At 35.8% G+C, this 16,004-nt stretch overlaps 2 protein-coding genes across 4 annotated transcripts in view; one reads left to right on the top strand and one right to left on the bottom strand.

Annotated features, from left to right (window-relative positions):
* Positions 1–5,620, bottom strand: part of tbc1d22a (TBC1 domain family, member 22a) — a 185,375-nt gene extending 179,755 nt beyond the window's left edge. For all 3 annotated transcript variants that reach the window (XM_057323906.1, XM_057323905.1, XM_057323907.1), the window contains exons 1-3: positions 5,428–5,620; positions 4,090–4,146; positions 1,629–2,053 (exon numbers count right to left, since the gene is read on the bottom strand). In XM_057323906.1, coding sequence (XP_057179889.1) covers positions 1,629–2,053; positions 4,090–4,146; positions 5,428–5,489 — 544 coding nt within the window. In that variant the 5' untranslated portion in view covers positions 5,490–5,620. The remainder of the gene's footprint in view (positions 1–1,628; positions 2,054–4,089; positions 4,147–5,427) is intronic.
* A 758-nt stretch (positions 5,621–6,378) lies between these two features.
* The window catches only part of cerk (ceramide kinase), a 34,861-nt gene continuing 25,235 nt past the window's right edge, over positions 6,379–16,004 (top strand). Inside the window, 5 exon segments of the mRNA XM_057324417.1 lie at positions 6,379–6,690; positions 13,892–14,023; positions 14,181–14,303; positions 14,779–14,904; positions 15,627–15,693. Of these exon segments, the coding sequence (XP_057180400.1) occupies positions 6,540–6,690; positions 13,892–14,023; positions 14,181–14,303; positions 14,779–14,904; positions 15,627–15,693 (599 nt within the window). The 5' untranslated portion in view covers positions 6,379–6,539.

The raw sequence follows: 16,004 nt of genomic DNA, 5'->3' as shown, positions 1-16,004 counted from the left end.
CAAGGGTTTCAAAGATTATGCCATGGTTACTTCTGGACAGGTAGGTACATATTATGATTAGATTTTGATGGGTTTTAATTATGTTGCTTAGTTTGTGGACCTTTATGTATTAGCTCAACGACGAGTCTAACAGGAACTATGCTGCATCTAATTTGTTGTTGTTTACGTTAGCTGTTTTCGCTATTGTGGTAATGTTGTTTACTTTGTACTGTAACATGTTCTCACTGGTGAATGGGACATGATTTAATTGGAATTGATCCAAGAGCTTCTGGTTTGTGCACGTTCATGTGTTTTGGAGGAGACGTGGCTTTGGACGGTGATTCGCATGGAGGGTGGGATCATGATTTCAGTGCTAGAAAGGCTAAAGTTAACACCTTACCAAATCGACCATCCTGCCTTTAACGCGTTGCATCCACCACTCACTTGCAGTGTTGACATTAAGCCATAAACTATAGATGTGGTTCTACTCCATTCTGTGACGTGTAGACTGGCTTGCACACACCCCTAAGCAGACTGCACCGCACAGAATACCGTTGCTGCACGGAGATACAGATTGAAGCAATTATAGGAAGGTTTGATCTAAAATTTATCAAAAAAGTCTTTATTGTGAATGTTCAAAGCTACACATATAACCTGTCAGTATCGAAGATTTGCAAAGTATTTGTAGAATTTTTTTGTTATCCATGATTTATTTGTTTTGATTTCCTCTTTTTGTAAGGAGAATGGATATTGGCAAGCGCACAGCCAATTATGAAGTGTTCATTTTTGTTATTTTTGGAAATATTAATCATTTTAATGAGAAAACATTTTATTCACGTTGTAATATTGTATATTGTATCTATTGATTTTGTCACCATTTCTATTTATTAACTCACTTATAAAATTAAACATACAACCTTGGTTTTAATCTTTGGCCTTTAATCACACTTTTTTACACTATATTGACCCATGGGACCACCTGGGTCTCAAAGGAAGTTGCCGATGACTGTATTATTAGGCTGGTTTCACGTTACATTCAGGTTATTAAGGGGGCTTCATTTAAGATGCATTTGTGCATTAAGAGCAGCAACATGAAGAGCAACATTTTTAAAGAGAGTGAAGCAAGAACATTTTTTGACTTCCTATGCATAATGCAATATTTAAAATACTTGCATGATAAAGGACCCTCGGGAAATAGAAAAACAACAGCACAAGTCACTCCCTTTGGCATGAACTTTGCAGAATGTTTACATGCACAAACAGATATATTACGCATTTAAAAAAAACAGGTGCTCGTTTCCAAAGAGGGTTTTACTGTGCAAAACATCTAAAAGCTAAGGCACAGCAGCTGTCAGTAGGTCCTACATCTACAAACCAACCCAAATTGTCATCTACATTATGTTGGCAGTATAATAATGCCCATTTTCGGATGGCTGTAAAAAGCATGAAATGGACCTGATGGTCCATTATACTGACAAATCAGCTCAGGAAAAGTTTGAGGCTTGGCCAGTTTGAGGCTAGGGCACATACTTTAGGTGTCATCAGCCAATCGGCTCATGATAATAACATACTATATACTGTATATAAGGTTCATGTCACAAAGGAACCAGCCAAACAGAAAACATGTTGCTTTCATTATTACTACTCACCTTTAGGTGAACCAACAGGTGCTTCACTATGTGACTTCACCAGTCTGCTATCACTGTGTGGAAGCAGATCTGAGCTGAATGAAAGGTCTGTTGTCATCTCCGCCCTTTCCTCTCTCTCCTCGTATTCTTCTGGCTCCTCCTCATCTTCCTCGTGGCCTTCCTCTTTTTGATCAAATTCAGCACTCTTGTCCATCTGCTGCTGTCGTTTTTCGTGTAGCTTGCTGTGGTTTTCTATCACCTTGTTGGCTGTTTCCATGACAACCTCAATGTTAAGATTCTGGGCTGCCATGGCAAGAAGTTCATCGTCGTCATCACCCACATCCCAAGCGTCGCTGGTGATGCTCTCAAACTCTTGGAAGGTGGTGGCTTTTTTTGGCTTTCCTGGTGTAGTAGCGGATGGAGGCTTATTTCCAGCTTTCATCAGGCTGAAATGGAAATACAGTATCAAAATTCCAATACTGTTTATGTCAGGATGGTTGAATAGTAAATACAAGAAGGACAATAACCGTAAATATGCATAGTAGTCCTACACTCGGGTAAGGGTTGCTTATTCATTTTAGAATAATAGTGCAATTTATGTTATATTTTAGCGTCTGCAAAATTTGTCACACTTGCCCTGAATTTGTAAAAAATTACTTAAATCAAGCCATTAATTTAAAACATTTTTATAAATAAATTTTGGTTTTGTAAAGAATAAAATGAACATCCTATCACAGTTATATTTCACTTTGTCACTGTTGCGACATACATTAACTTTTAATAAAAAAATTCTATTTAAAAAAAAAGTCTATTTGTCACTGAATCCCTGCCAAACACAACATATCATAGTTCTGCTTATCAATTCAAATCACATTTTTGTTTTTATATTCAAAAAATTTAAATGGTGCACATTGCCTTCCATAACAATGAGGAAGTTTTGTTTATATTTTCAAGTTATATTTAAGGTTGGGATCCATTTTACTCAGGAAAAGAAGATACAAATATTGGTTTGTACTAATGAAGACGACATTGTATTCTCACTACTTCTAATAGATTCAAAAACAAAAACAACTAAATATTTTTGTGAAAAAGCTACAGTGGCGGCACTTAGTCTAGCTGAGGCATCCTGTTTCATGTGGCACTTTGGTTTGCTGATTCATTATGGTAACATCTGTTCTAGAATTAGTCTAAAGTACTGACTAGTATTAGTGATTTGTAATGTTTCACATTACTCTTGTTTTCAACGCTTGTTACAACTTGTTTAACTAATGAAAGGAGTACCATAACAAATATGTTAAGTGTTGACAGATTTATTGACATTTAGGTGATTAAAAAGAAAATGCAAAAGCTTAAAGCTAAAATTTGTGTACCACAGTGTCTACACCGGACTCGATACAACACACGGCTTGTTCTAATGGGATTGTCGGGTCGCACTGCATCCAGTGTGGACAAACTGTGAAATTACAATGGGTTCTAATGCGTTCTATTGTCTTTTGTCGTGTCGCATCGCGCAGCACCACGTCAAGTGTAGACACGTGTAACAGGGTCGGTTTTCACAGGAAATTTGAGTTTGTAGCAGTTTCTATTTGGAATACAGATTTTAAATAGATGGTGGCATTTAAGAGGGTGGAAAGTTTTAAAAAGCTATCCTCTGGGAAATGTCATGTTAACATCTCAAATTATTAAAGGGACAGTTCACCCAAAAATGACAATTCTGTCAACATTTACTCTTACTATTTTGAGAACATTTAATCAAGATATTTTAAAGAATGCTGGTAACTGAACAATGGCGGTACCCATTGACTTGAACTGGTTTTGTGTTTGTACAATAGAAGTGAAAGGGCACCACCGTTGTTTGGTTATCAACATTCTTCAAATATCTTCTTTTGTGTTTTGTAGAAGCAAGAAAGTAATACAGGTTTGAAATGACAAAAGTTGCGCTACAGCAAGAGTTAATATTGACAGGGATTTTGAGAGTTGGCTCTGACATGTAAAGCGATTAAAGACCGATACAGAGATGGTTTTTCCACTGAACAGTTAAGGAGACATGACTAACATAATTTATTTTAAAACATTTACATTTTAATTTGGTAAAAACAAAAGTGGCAGATATATTACTTGTTCAAATGTAAAAGTTTTAGCACATATGCCCTGCCAAAGCACAACCTACATAAAGAAAATAACAGCATTTTTATGTTTAAAACACAGATGGTGATAACGAGACAAAAGTCAAGGATTGCAACCATAAGTATGCTTGTTTTAGCTTAAAATTCAGTGTGCACATTATGAAACATTTATTCAGAGATATTTAAGGTTCTCAGCATCTACTGGAAAGCAGCAACCAATGTACAATTTAAAGATCAAGTCAGTATATTTGAAAAAAGGTCTTTTAACAAATAAGCATCAAAGGATGTCTCAAAAGAGTTTTAAATATATTAGACCACAAACATCTGTTAAAATCTCCAAATATTAGTCTGCTTACTTTGCATGTAGCAGAGGGTCAAATGGGGGATGCTGGGCTCCATACACATGCTGGATACTGAGAAAAGAAAAGTGCCAAAATAAACAAAACAAGGTTATACTTTCACATCTCTCACCATTATTTATGTGTCCTGAAAACTGGTTTGACCAGTGAAGAGTGACACAACTACTTTCCTCCAAAAACAACTAAAGACGTATTACAATAAACAGTTTTGTAATACGTCAGAAAGTTGCCTGTATATATAAAAATAACACTTTAATAAAAAACTATATGATGTTATGCTGGTAGTACCAACACTCTTTGAAATAGTTTGAGTACCACATAAATACTGTACAATTATGGTAATTATCTGGCAGAACATTACCAGCCTTTATTACTACAGAACTACCAGCATTTGTCAGTACATTTAGACAATATTTCTGTACCACCACCAGTGTTGGGTGTAACTAGTTACTAAGTAATTAGTTACTGTAATTTAATTACTTCCCCCTTGAAAAAGTAAAGTAAGGGATTACTGTTATTTTTTCTGTAATTTAATTACAGTTAATTCTGATGTAATTAAACTAAATACTTTGTGTAATATGTGTGTGCAATAGTGGAATTGACATCAAAATTCAAAGTCTAACTTTAAAATCCTTGCTTTAATGTATAATTCTCACATTTGTAATACTTTGGTCAGTTAATAATACTACTTTATGTAGTTTAATGTTATTTATTTGAATGAATTAAATAAGCTGTTTCATGTCTATCTTTCAATCACTTAACTAATCACGGTTGATGTAGGATATAGAAAGTAATTAGTAATAAATCACTAAATACTTATTGGAGAGAGTAATTTGAACAGTAATCTAATTACACTATTGAATATGTAATTAGTAAACTAGTAATTAATTACTTTTTCAGAGTAATTTACCCAACACTGAGCACCACAGAACTTGTTTCAATACTGACAAGAGAGGCCCAACAGGACCCAGCTAACAAGCTAACACATGACTTCTTAAAACAGATTATTAAAACAATTGTCTTTGATAAGTATACCAGATATAATAATCAAATCTGATCATACTGCGATTACGGGGATTAAAAGCCTCTAAACATGATTAGCACAAAGTTATTGCATAGTCATTAATGCAGCTATGCAGCTAATTCATTGCACATGAGTAAAGACTTCAAAAAAGGATCCGATTTAACTGACACGTGTCATTCTGGATATTAAAACCTCTTTTGACAAGATCTGCAATTATAAAACATTGCTTTATAAGATATATTTACAACTGAACACACATAAACACTGGCATAAAGCTAACATACAAACATTAGCATGAACACGTCACTCACTTCCCAGGAACCTTGGCTGTGTTTCTCCTCCAGAACTGCTTGTTGTTGCCGTCACCTGACATCCTTTGCCCTCTAATTGATCGTTCATTAATTAATTTAGAGAACGACTAATAAGATGTGCAAAATGTGCACGAAGAGTTTATTTACACCTCAGTTTCTTTTCGCAAACTCAGAAAGCCGCCATGTTGGTACCGCCCATTACAGAAGAGTGCAAATGTGATTGGTTAAGGGCAGTCATGACTCATGAGTGGCCGCTGGATAACCAATTAAAAGTAAATAAATATACACACTGAAAGACCTTTTAAAGCCACTTTAAATTCTGCACAATATTTTCTATAATATTTATAAGTTACACTAAAGGTAAATTAAAATACAAAACGCTGAAAAGCGTTCATTAAATAATTGTATGTCACATAAATAAATATTATGTCATAACAACATAACAGTCTAACAGCTTATTATGTCATTTTTGACAACTTTAAATTGCAAAGGGGACACTAATATTCCCAAGTGATTGTTTGCACAGTATTTTATCATTTTCTGTATGTGTCCTTAAAATGGAGCAGAGTTACCAAAGTAAGTGAATTACCAAAGATCACACTGTAATACCATGATGTATTTAGAAGTGAAAAGATAAAAAACAAAATAATAATATAATAAAATAAAAATAAATAAAACAAGCATAGTTTCATAAAATACACACTATACGTAAACATGTAACAATGCAGTGTGTTATCATTCAGAATAACACATGAATCATGATCCATAAATAGTGCAGCATAACATGTTTAGGGAATTTATTGAAAACATATTATATAAGATAACCTATTATTATGTATAATATTACGCAGTGTGAAATGTTTGTCATGTGTCAGTCATGTACATCGCACCTCCTACAGTAGCATTTAGTGTGACGCATTTGCTTAGGCTCCTCCCTCTTTGACAGGAAAGAAAAAAACCGTTATGTAAGCAAACGGCTTAGAGAAGACAAGCAACACAGGAGCGATTATATTTATTTTCATAATGATTTGAAACGTCAGTGAGGTATGGTGTAATTCCGGCTTGAAGATGAAAGTGAGATAACTAATGTGTATCTGTTGTTAACATAAGAAATGGAGAAGCAGCCGCGTCTGTTGTGTTCTGTGCTTTCTGTTCAGCGCAGACCTTATGAGATCATATTAAACTGCGCGATTCTCGCGTGGAAAGAGACACAAACCGCCAAAAAACACACCGGACGCGCTATATATGGAGCTGTCAAAGCTGGTGAGTTACATATCTGATACAATAACAAGACATAGACAGCAATATGCGCTTCTATTCTTTGTTGGAATTGTTTATGGCTCAAAACATGGTGAGCTGCCTTCCCTACCTAGTGTACCCGTCTGAGAATCACAAGCGCGTGCGTATCACACAGCATTTTGGTCCGCTGCGGTCGCATGCTGCCCACTGTACAATTTCCCAGATGTAACAAAAGTTATATATTAAGGATAAAATGAACACATTCTCAGAAGACAGACTTTTTGGTAAAGGTAATGTTTTATAAGAATCTAAGTGTTTCAAGGTTTTGAAAATGAAACCTTCAATGTGAAGTGAACATACACAACAAGTGCATTGCTATTTGCTTCTGTTTAAATTTCTATTAATAACACAAAATATTTCTTTATGAAAACTTTTTAAGTGTGTTTCCAGACATGTTTGTTCCTTAAAAAGTCTCTGACTTAGGATGTTTCAGTAAACAAGCCCAAGTCTCTGACTTGGGATGTTTCAGTCAACTAATACTTATGCATACACTCTTATTTGTAGATGTATTTTAAAGAGTGTGTGAAATGCTATTGGGCTGTGCTGGAAGGTCAGAAGGGTTATTGATAATCTTGAGGACTTGGATTGATTGTCTTTTCCTGTCTTTACAACACAGTACTTTCCCAATTTCTCTGTGCTGCAAAATATTATGATTGTTATACATTTTTAGCTATCCGTGATGGATTAACTATCTGCAGGTTTGGGTGGTCAATCAGTCATTTTCGTAATCTTGCATTAGTCTGTAGGCTTTAGGCACATGAGCTCATGATACGTAATACATCTGTGGAGGCGCCAAGAACTAGGTGACCTCCAATACCAAGATCCATTACACAAAGCAGGCTTTTATTTAAAGGTCCTGATGGATGTTTTCCTCAGGGCCATGATGCATTTGAAATGAAGTTTCCACCCTGCATAAGGTAGTTAGTATGCCACAAGGATTGTTAGGGGTGCTTTTATCCAAAGTTATATAAATGTTATAATTTCTGTAATTTATGTTGACTTTGTTTTTGCTGTTTTTTGTTTTGTTTTGTTTTTTGCTTTGCTTTTAGTATTGGTTGTTTTCCTTTCACTCAATTGGTTGATTATTGCTTTAGCGATGCAAACGTTGTGGGTTTGATTTCCAGGGAACAAAGATGCTGATGAATAATGGATACCTTGAATGCACTGTAAGTCACTTTGGATAAAAGTGTCTGCCAGTTGCCTAAATGTAAATGTTTTGATGCTGTTAATGAGTATACCTTGCGTAATGCCATTAATCAACTGTCCTTTTATTAATTTATAATAGATACCAAGCACGGTGTCTTAAATTGGCATCAGTTTTTAGTGTGAAGAGCCAAAGTAGTGTTCACCCATCTGCTGTGTAATCTAACCCCTTTCACCACGAGTGTTTTCTCTCAGCGCATGAAACTAGAGTAGAGGGGACACAAAAGACATTATTTGTGGAGAGCCCTTTCATACTAAACAAATGTTTAGTTTTGCTGGAAAGGTCACATAGAAATGAATGCTGTGTTACGCTGCTCAAACACAGCACTTGAGAATGTTCCTGGAGCTGAGTAAACTTATTACAGAAAAGTCTGTAAGGCCTCACGCCACCCCGCCTCGCAAATCCCAAGCTTGTCTCGATGGTGATTTATACATGAAAAGATGCTGCTCATATTTTACAGTATGAAAGCAGCTGTGGTCATGATCTGGAAGCATAATTTAGTGAAAATAATATAGTATTATGTTTTCAAATCATTACCATGCTTAATATTAAATGTTATATAGATACAGTATACACAAATCTGTGTATTAGTCATTTATATTTATGCTTAACTTTAACTAAAATGTTATCTTCTTGTACAAAAGAGATTTGTTTGTGTCCAATAAAACACAATATATATTTTTGAAATGTGACGGGAGGAACCTTGAAAACGAGGCAAACAATCTAGTCATATTATACTGATAGTAAAATCCTTCATTTTACCAAATGTTTTATTTATTTGTGCAACATAATTACAAACATTAGCTACTGTATGTTCCAAACGTCATAGTGAGTTGATTTCCTTTTGGAGGGAGATCACTCCTAAATATATCAATAATAGACCCTGGAATGTCAACTATTGTTCAGTGGCATTCTCTGTAATCTAGTTTGCTGCCTTTATTTAACAGTTTACTTTATTTAACACAGAAACGTGACAGCATATATAAATAAATAGATGCATCACAATAAATAGATGCTAACCACTCAACCATGTTCCCCAAGTTAACTGGAAAAAAAGATTTTGTTTATTTTTTATTGTATTGAAAATAGATTATCAATAACTAGAAAAAAATTGGAAAACCAAAAACTGGCTGCTAGCCTAATCTGCGATTTTGCACACATATTACCTATTCTAGTGTTTTCAATTCAAGTGACACCTCTCAGTCTAGAATTTCTGTAAGTATTTTTAAGTTTATGCCAGGAAGGTTTAAGTTGAAGACTGTAGTAAGACATGTTTCATAATGTGGCAGCATGGTTGCAAGATTTCATTATCAGAAAATAAAACCATTCATACAATATTTAGTTTGAAACAACATTGTGTTAAAGTATCTCCATTTTATGATACTTCATTCAAAAAATGTATCAGAATTTGATGAGGTGAGTAGATATCAAAAAGTTACGTAGAAAATTATGATTGCTGACACCTGCCTTATGAAGTTTATAACTCTAATGGGTTACCCCTTTTTAATTTATTCAAGCATTGTTCAATAGCATACTAATATAAAAGTATCATAAAACCTTTATCAGGTTGTTTTTCCTCTATATGGTGCTGTCAAGTTTATGACTACATCTGATTATATAAGGTTTCATTGTGCTCTGTAAAAAAAATCTAATTTAAATGCATTGTGTTTTAATGAAGACAAATTTGGTATATCTACGTTTTAAGTAAAGTTTCTTAAGCCATACTTCGTTTTAGTCTACATAACTCTCTGATCTTTTGAATAAGGTCGTACCTCATTAACTTCCTCTCCTGTGGGTTTATCTAGGAAGCATTACGTAACATGACAAGCTGACTCAAGTCATTTGGGCACAGGCTGTCAGAATGCAAAAAATCCCTGATGGTTTGCTTAGATGGAAACTGACATTTACATAGTGTCTTACTGCATACGCAAACAAAATGAAGCTGCCAACTTAACCACGTTCCGAGAAAATACCAAAACTCTTAAGCATTTTTGTAAACATTTTTTTGACTACAAATGTTTCTGTTGCATAATGACAAACACAATTTTCTCCTCTATTCTGTATGTCAAAGAGACTTTGGGCCCTATTTTAACAATCTATGCGCATGGCGCTTTTGCTAGTTTAATGACGGGAAAAACAGTCGGCGCGCCAGGTACATGGTCCAATAGGGTTGTACCTATTCTCATAATGAGTCGTGGGTGTGTTTCGGGCGTAAAGTGAAATAAACCAATAAGAGTCTTATCTTCCATTCCCTTTAAAAGCCCGTTGCGCTTTCACCTTGGTGCATTCACTATTTATGTGGCAGAATTTGCAGGAGCAAAGACTATGCTTCTCCATAGAGGAAACAGATCTCGCGCACGCAGGGCCGTAGCTAGTGGGGTGAAAGGTGGTGACAATTCCAGGGGCCCCCACTGCCCAGGGGCCTCACAAAATCCAACAGTTATACTATAAAGCCACCTGTTTTGTAAATAATTTTAATACATGAATTGCATACATGAGATTTTAATGAAATCCACATTCTAACTATATAAAGACGTAAACACATGAACATCTCCGAGCTGCTCTCAGAGTTTACTTCACACGCATTTCACTGTTTCCTTTGAGACAAGCTACTCGCACTGAAACTCAAAGGTCTTTGCAGCGGCCCGCCAAAATAAAAGTCTGGTTAATTTGAACAAATTATGACCCACACATAAAAAAGCACAGAAGTAAGTAGTACACTTGTAGCATAATCTGTATAAGTTACTATTAGTTTATTGTCATAGTGAGGGTATAGTATAGTATAAGAACAACATTATACTATATACAACAGTATTCTAGAAAACATCTAGAAGAATTAAAATATAAAAACATAGACTTGAAAAATTGAATTTAAACAGGGCTCTGCACAATTCATTTTGTGGGGCTTTTGTATATGTAGATACATTTATTGGCTTTATTTAATTATATATTATGCAATACCATATTATTTTCATCAAACATTAAGACTTTATAAATATTTAAGTGGTCTATTTATTTATTTACATGATTGTATTCTTCTCAATTCTTTAATGTTAACTTCAGTTATTTGATAACAGACTGATTGATAAGACTTTTATACAGTACTGCTGGTCATTTTTACATCTGTTTTATTTATTATGATTTAATAATGTATTGTGTTGGATTATTCTTTTATTAGTTTGTTAAAAGTCTTCATGCATTTATTTAAGACAATGTTTCATAAGTTTCTATAACATTTTTAAACATTTAACTTTTAAAATAGGGTTTACAACAACAATACTATATTCTGATAGATGTAAATAGACTACGTCAAAGTGATATGATATAAAACTTGACATAAAATGTCCCTCTATTAGTTGGAAGGCGGTGGGGGCCCACATCAATATTTTTTCAGGGGGCCCAGAATTCTCTAGCTACGGCCCTGCGCGCACGAGCAGACCATCCACGGCACATGCTGTTTTTTATTTTTACGTACACAATAATAATCCTTTACATTTTAATCCTTTAATTTTTCATATTTAAAACGTTTGTGTGCTGCTGTGCATCCCTGTGTAATAAGCAGAATGCATGCTCGTTCTATAGGCTGATATTGGCTGGAATACACGACAAGACTTTTAAAATCTGAACAGATTTTTTTTTAAACTAGACATCATACACTTGCAGACTTTTTGAAAGTTTCAGATAGAAACACACTAACTGATCACATCTGCAGACTGGCACAGACTTTCTGCAACAAGTCCAGACTGAAAATCTGAGCAAAAGTCTTGTATTGTATTTTAGCCTTAACGCGCTCTTTAAATAACCAAAAAAATTTCGTCCCATTGGCTTTAGACCAGGTTTCAGTTGGTCAGTGTATTTCAGTTGCCTCAAAATAGCAACGCGCCAACAATGCACCTGAACACAACTTTTCAGACCAACACGCCCATGGACGCACAAATGAGCGCAAGTGCATTTGCTATTAGGGACAGCCATCACGAATCTGGCCGGCATCGTGATTCTCCTGCATGATGCAATTTTCGTAATCAGGAGGGTCCGCGGTCATCCGCACATCCCGTCCACGTACAGCACATTCCCACGACAAATGTTGACAGCCGAGTCCACAGTATGTCATTCTTCGCATGTGTCGAGCTTGTCCATTTGTGCTTATCCACGGTCGAGTATGATTTGGAAGTTGCACAACGCATGTGCTTGCGAGACGGAGACAGACGTAGAAAGTGAAAGCAAACAAGGTATCGTAGTAATGGGCTCACGTTGTGTATGTGTAAACTTGTCAATGAACCTGAACTGTGGCGTCCGTGATGGCAGCGGGAAATATTAGTGACGAGTGACCCGCGCAGTTGACTAATCACACACACAGCCTACACTGGTGGGCTAAAGATCTACTCGTTTTTCCACATGAAATAACAACTGGAAGAAATTCCAAATTTGCAGGTCGTACATGTAATATGCGTGAATACTAGTGCTGTCAATCGATTAAAAAAATTAATCGGATTAATCACACATTTTTTCTGTGATTAATTACGATTAATCGCACATAACAATTATATTTTAAAATATACTTTTACATTTGAATAATTTCACATTTAATCTTCAAATTGATGTAGAAAAAACATATTTCTTTAACAGCATAATTTTATGAAAGCTAACATTTTGATATTAGTATTGTAACTGATGTCTCTATTAAATTGATTATTATAACATGAATTATAGCCATTCAACAGTATAAATGAGAACTCATGTAGGAAATATACAGAAATTAAAGGACACTTTACAGTCTTTAATGCTAAATTATAAATTAAATGCAGAAGAATTCTCATTAAAGCTACAAAATCACATTGATTTCTTCTTTTATTTTGTTCTTTGATTAACATTAGTGACAGGAGTCACAGCAGCACGTTTAAGAACGCGGCCCCTTTAAGAGCTGTCTCAGTACACAGATCTGACCGTCACCGCACTCCCATTTTCACAACTCTTTGCATTCATTTAAGATTTTATTTTACACTTTGAAGTCTGTGCTTAAGAAAATGCTAGACAAAACGGGCTTTCTGACATAATCTTGTGTGGTTTTATCCATTCAAGCACGAAAGAGAACTTAACACGGATGCGCTGTCTGACAGAGATTCACCGACGCAGCCTTTAGCCCGTGACTGTATACACCAGACTGGACCTCGCGTTGCGTTTTGCCTGCGTCCCACAGTTTAGAAGCTGTCTATCTTCATTGAACGCGTCGAAGCAACTGCTTCAAATCGCGCTTAAGTGGTTTAAAAGCCTGTACATGAATAAGAACGTGATTACATAATGTAACGCTAGACAAAGGATGTCAAAACAAACGGATGCTGCGTTAATTGCGATAAATATTTTCTCACGTGTTAATTTGAAAAAATTAATCGCATGCGTTAACGCGTTAACGTTGACAGCCCTAGTGAATACATGGTCGTACATGCGCGAATACATGTATAAATGCTGTCTTGAAAACCGGTCGCAAAATGCGATTTGGTCGCAGTCTGGAGCCCTGATATAATTGCCTTTAATGTTTTGGCAGATGGCCATGTTGAATGGAAGTAAGTCATAAAAATCTGTTTAATGAGGTTCTGCGATGATTCGGATGCCTTACTACATAGTTACCTATGTAGGCAGTTAGACTGTAGGGGAGCTCAGTAGGTTTTAGGCTCATAGCGCTTACTAGTACTGTGAATAGAAATGTCAGATTACAAGTTTATGAAATGTCAGGTAAATTTAATCAATGTACATCCTACTGAGAAAACTGCAATATACCAAGTTTTCTGTGGTATTCTCCACAGATGAAGTATTCTCTCCATAATTATATCTCTTTACTACAGTAACTTCTTCCTAAATGTATGTAAAGCAAAATTGTGAAAAGCGCTTTATAAATTGAATAGGTTTTGGAACAGTGCTACTATCAAATTTTTTGAGGTTTAGCTGTTGGTTCTCTTTATACAGGTAGTCATTGTGTTCCAATGTGCGAGATCATAGCTGTTCAGGAAAAAGATGATGAGTCTCCTAATGAAAACACTGGGAAATGGCAGAAGGTTCCTCAGAGTCCAGTGGACTCCTGCCAGCACGCTTTCACAGGTACACCAGCTGCTTATCTTTTAGCTGATAACAGTGAACGTGGTGCTTGTATTTTAAGTTTGATCTACTGTAGCATGGTTATCTGAATGCAATTGATCATAAAGGTCATCTTTGCTAGATCATGAAGTAATGGTGTCATATTTGTTTTGGTTTATAGTTTCATATGTGGAGAGGACAAGGCAGCACTGCTGGCAGTGCAGCGAAGTGACCTTTCACTGCCCTGAACTGGCACTGTGTTTGCTGTGGGTACAAACTATCAGAGAACAGCTAGCATTGTTAAGTATGTCCTTGTGACCAGTTTTTCCAATTAATATTGAGTAGTGTGCATTTAATTTTTATTTCCTTTTGACTTGAAAAATCTGATCTGTGTAAGTATAGTTACAGATTCATTGTGGAATATTTTTTTAAACAAAAAATGAGCAACAATGAGTAACGATGACCAGTACATTTTACAGCATTTATTAATCTTTGTTAATCTTAGCTAATACAAATACATACTGTATGTTTATTGTTTATTCATGTTAATTCATTGGCGACTACAACTTTTCATTTAAATGTGTTGAAGTAAAGTGTATGTTTAACATACAGTGTAATGATTAAGTGTTATGATTGTATTATTACCAGTCCTTTGAAAGGTTTTGACTTTTCTCTTTCTTGACTTTTTTTTCTCATTAGATGGAGTTTGTTAAAAGCAAATAAATGAAGCAGTTTTGACAGCCACTTGTAATGCTCAACCTGTGTCTTGCATTTTGCAGCCAATCGACCAAAGCACTTGCTGGTGTACATCAACCCCTACGGAGGAAAACAACGTGGGAAACAGATTTATGATCACAAAGTGGCCCCCATCTTTTCCCAGGCTTCTATATCAACTGATGTGATTGGTGAGCACCCGTCGCCGCCTGCATTAACATTTAAATAAAAAATGAGCTTTTATGCTTTGCAAATAGATCTCCACTGGCAAATGGCCCCACCTGCCAACCCGTCCCAAGAATATGATTTTATTTACAGCGCCATCTATCACAAGAGCTGGCCATAATGCAAACTGTGATAGTCAATAAACATAGGAATGCAAATACATCCATTATGTATTAGTTTTGAGAGATGAAGACCTTAGGTTGGTTTAAATATTGGCTGTGAGAGAAGAGGCTTGCAGGCTTACTCAGCAGTTGCTTAAGGGGCTACACAAACATTTTGTAAATGGTAAACGCATGTCTGGCTGGACAAATTCCATTCAAACCAAATCATTAGAGGCACCTAACAAGAAGGTCTGAAGATGGTTTAATAAGCACCATACATCACCTTTGGTACAGTATATATCATCAGTGAAATCCACAGGGCTCTATCCTAGGCCCCATTCATTTTCAATACATACCTCTAAGTTACAGTTTTACATCAGTGTTGATGGTGAAGAACCGGTAATGAAATGTACCAGGGATTGTTTTTCATCGCAGCTATAGCTATATCATTTGGCATAGTTTGATTGATAGTCTCCATCAAGGCACTAGAAAAATGTAATTTATTTGCCAGATGAACAATGATGTCCCCCCACTCAGATTCGCTGTCTTGTCCCATTAACAATGAATTTTCCTTTCTGTTTCTATAGTTACAGAGCACGCAAATCATGCCAGGGACCACTTGAAGACAGAGGCTGATCTGAAGAAGTATGATGGGTAAGTGGGTGTCCTGATGTGAGATCACGATTGCTGTGTAGTGACCACTAATTTGCCCTGCGTGGAATGCATATGTACATCAATGCACGTTGGTCCAGCACTGCAGCAGATTACTGCAGGCAAATCGGAAAATGTCAACAATAATGCAACGTGGTGGCTGCATCAAAGCCAGGCATAAAATTGTTTTTTCTTGTGTCCAGATCGGTGAACAACAGTGTTTAGAAAATGGCAATTTTCATTTATGAAATCTGTTTATTAACTCTAAAGTGTAAGAATTCACAGTATTTGTGGGGAAACAATTTGTGCATTTA

The sequence above is a fragment of the Triplophysa rosa genome, linkage group LG24 (assembly GCF_024868665.1).
Source record: "Triplophysa rosa linkage group LG24, Trosa_1v2, whole genome shotgun sequence".
NCBI classification, from domain to species: Eukaryota; Metazoa; Chordata; class Actinopteri; order Cypriniformes; family Nemacheilidae; genus Triplophysa; species Triplophysa rosa.
Note: the sequence above shows the minus strand (reverse complement) of the source record. Positions and strands in the feature narration are given on the sequence as shown.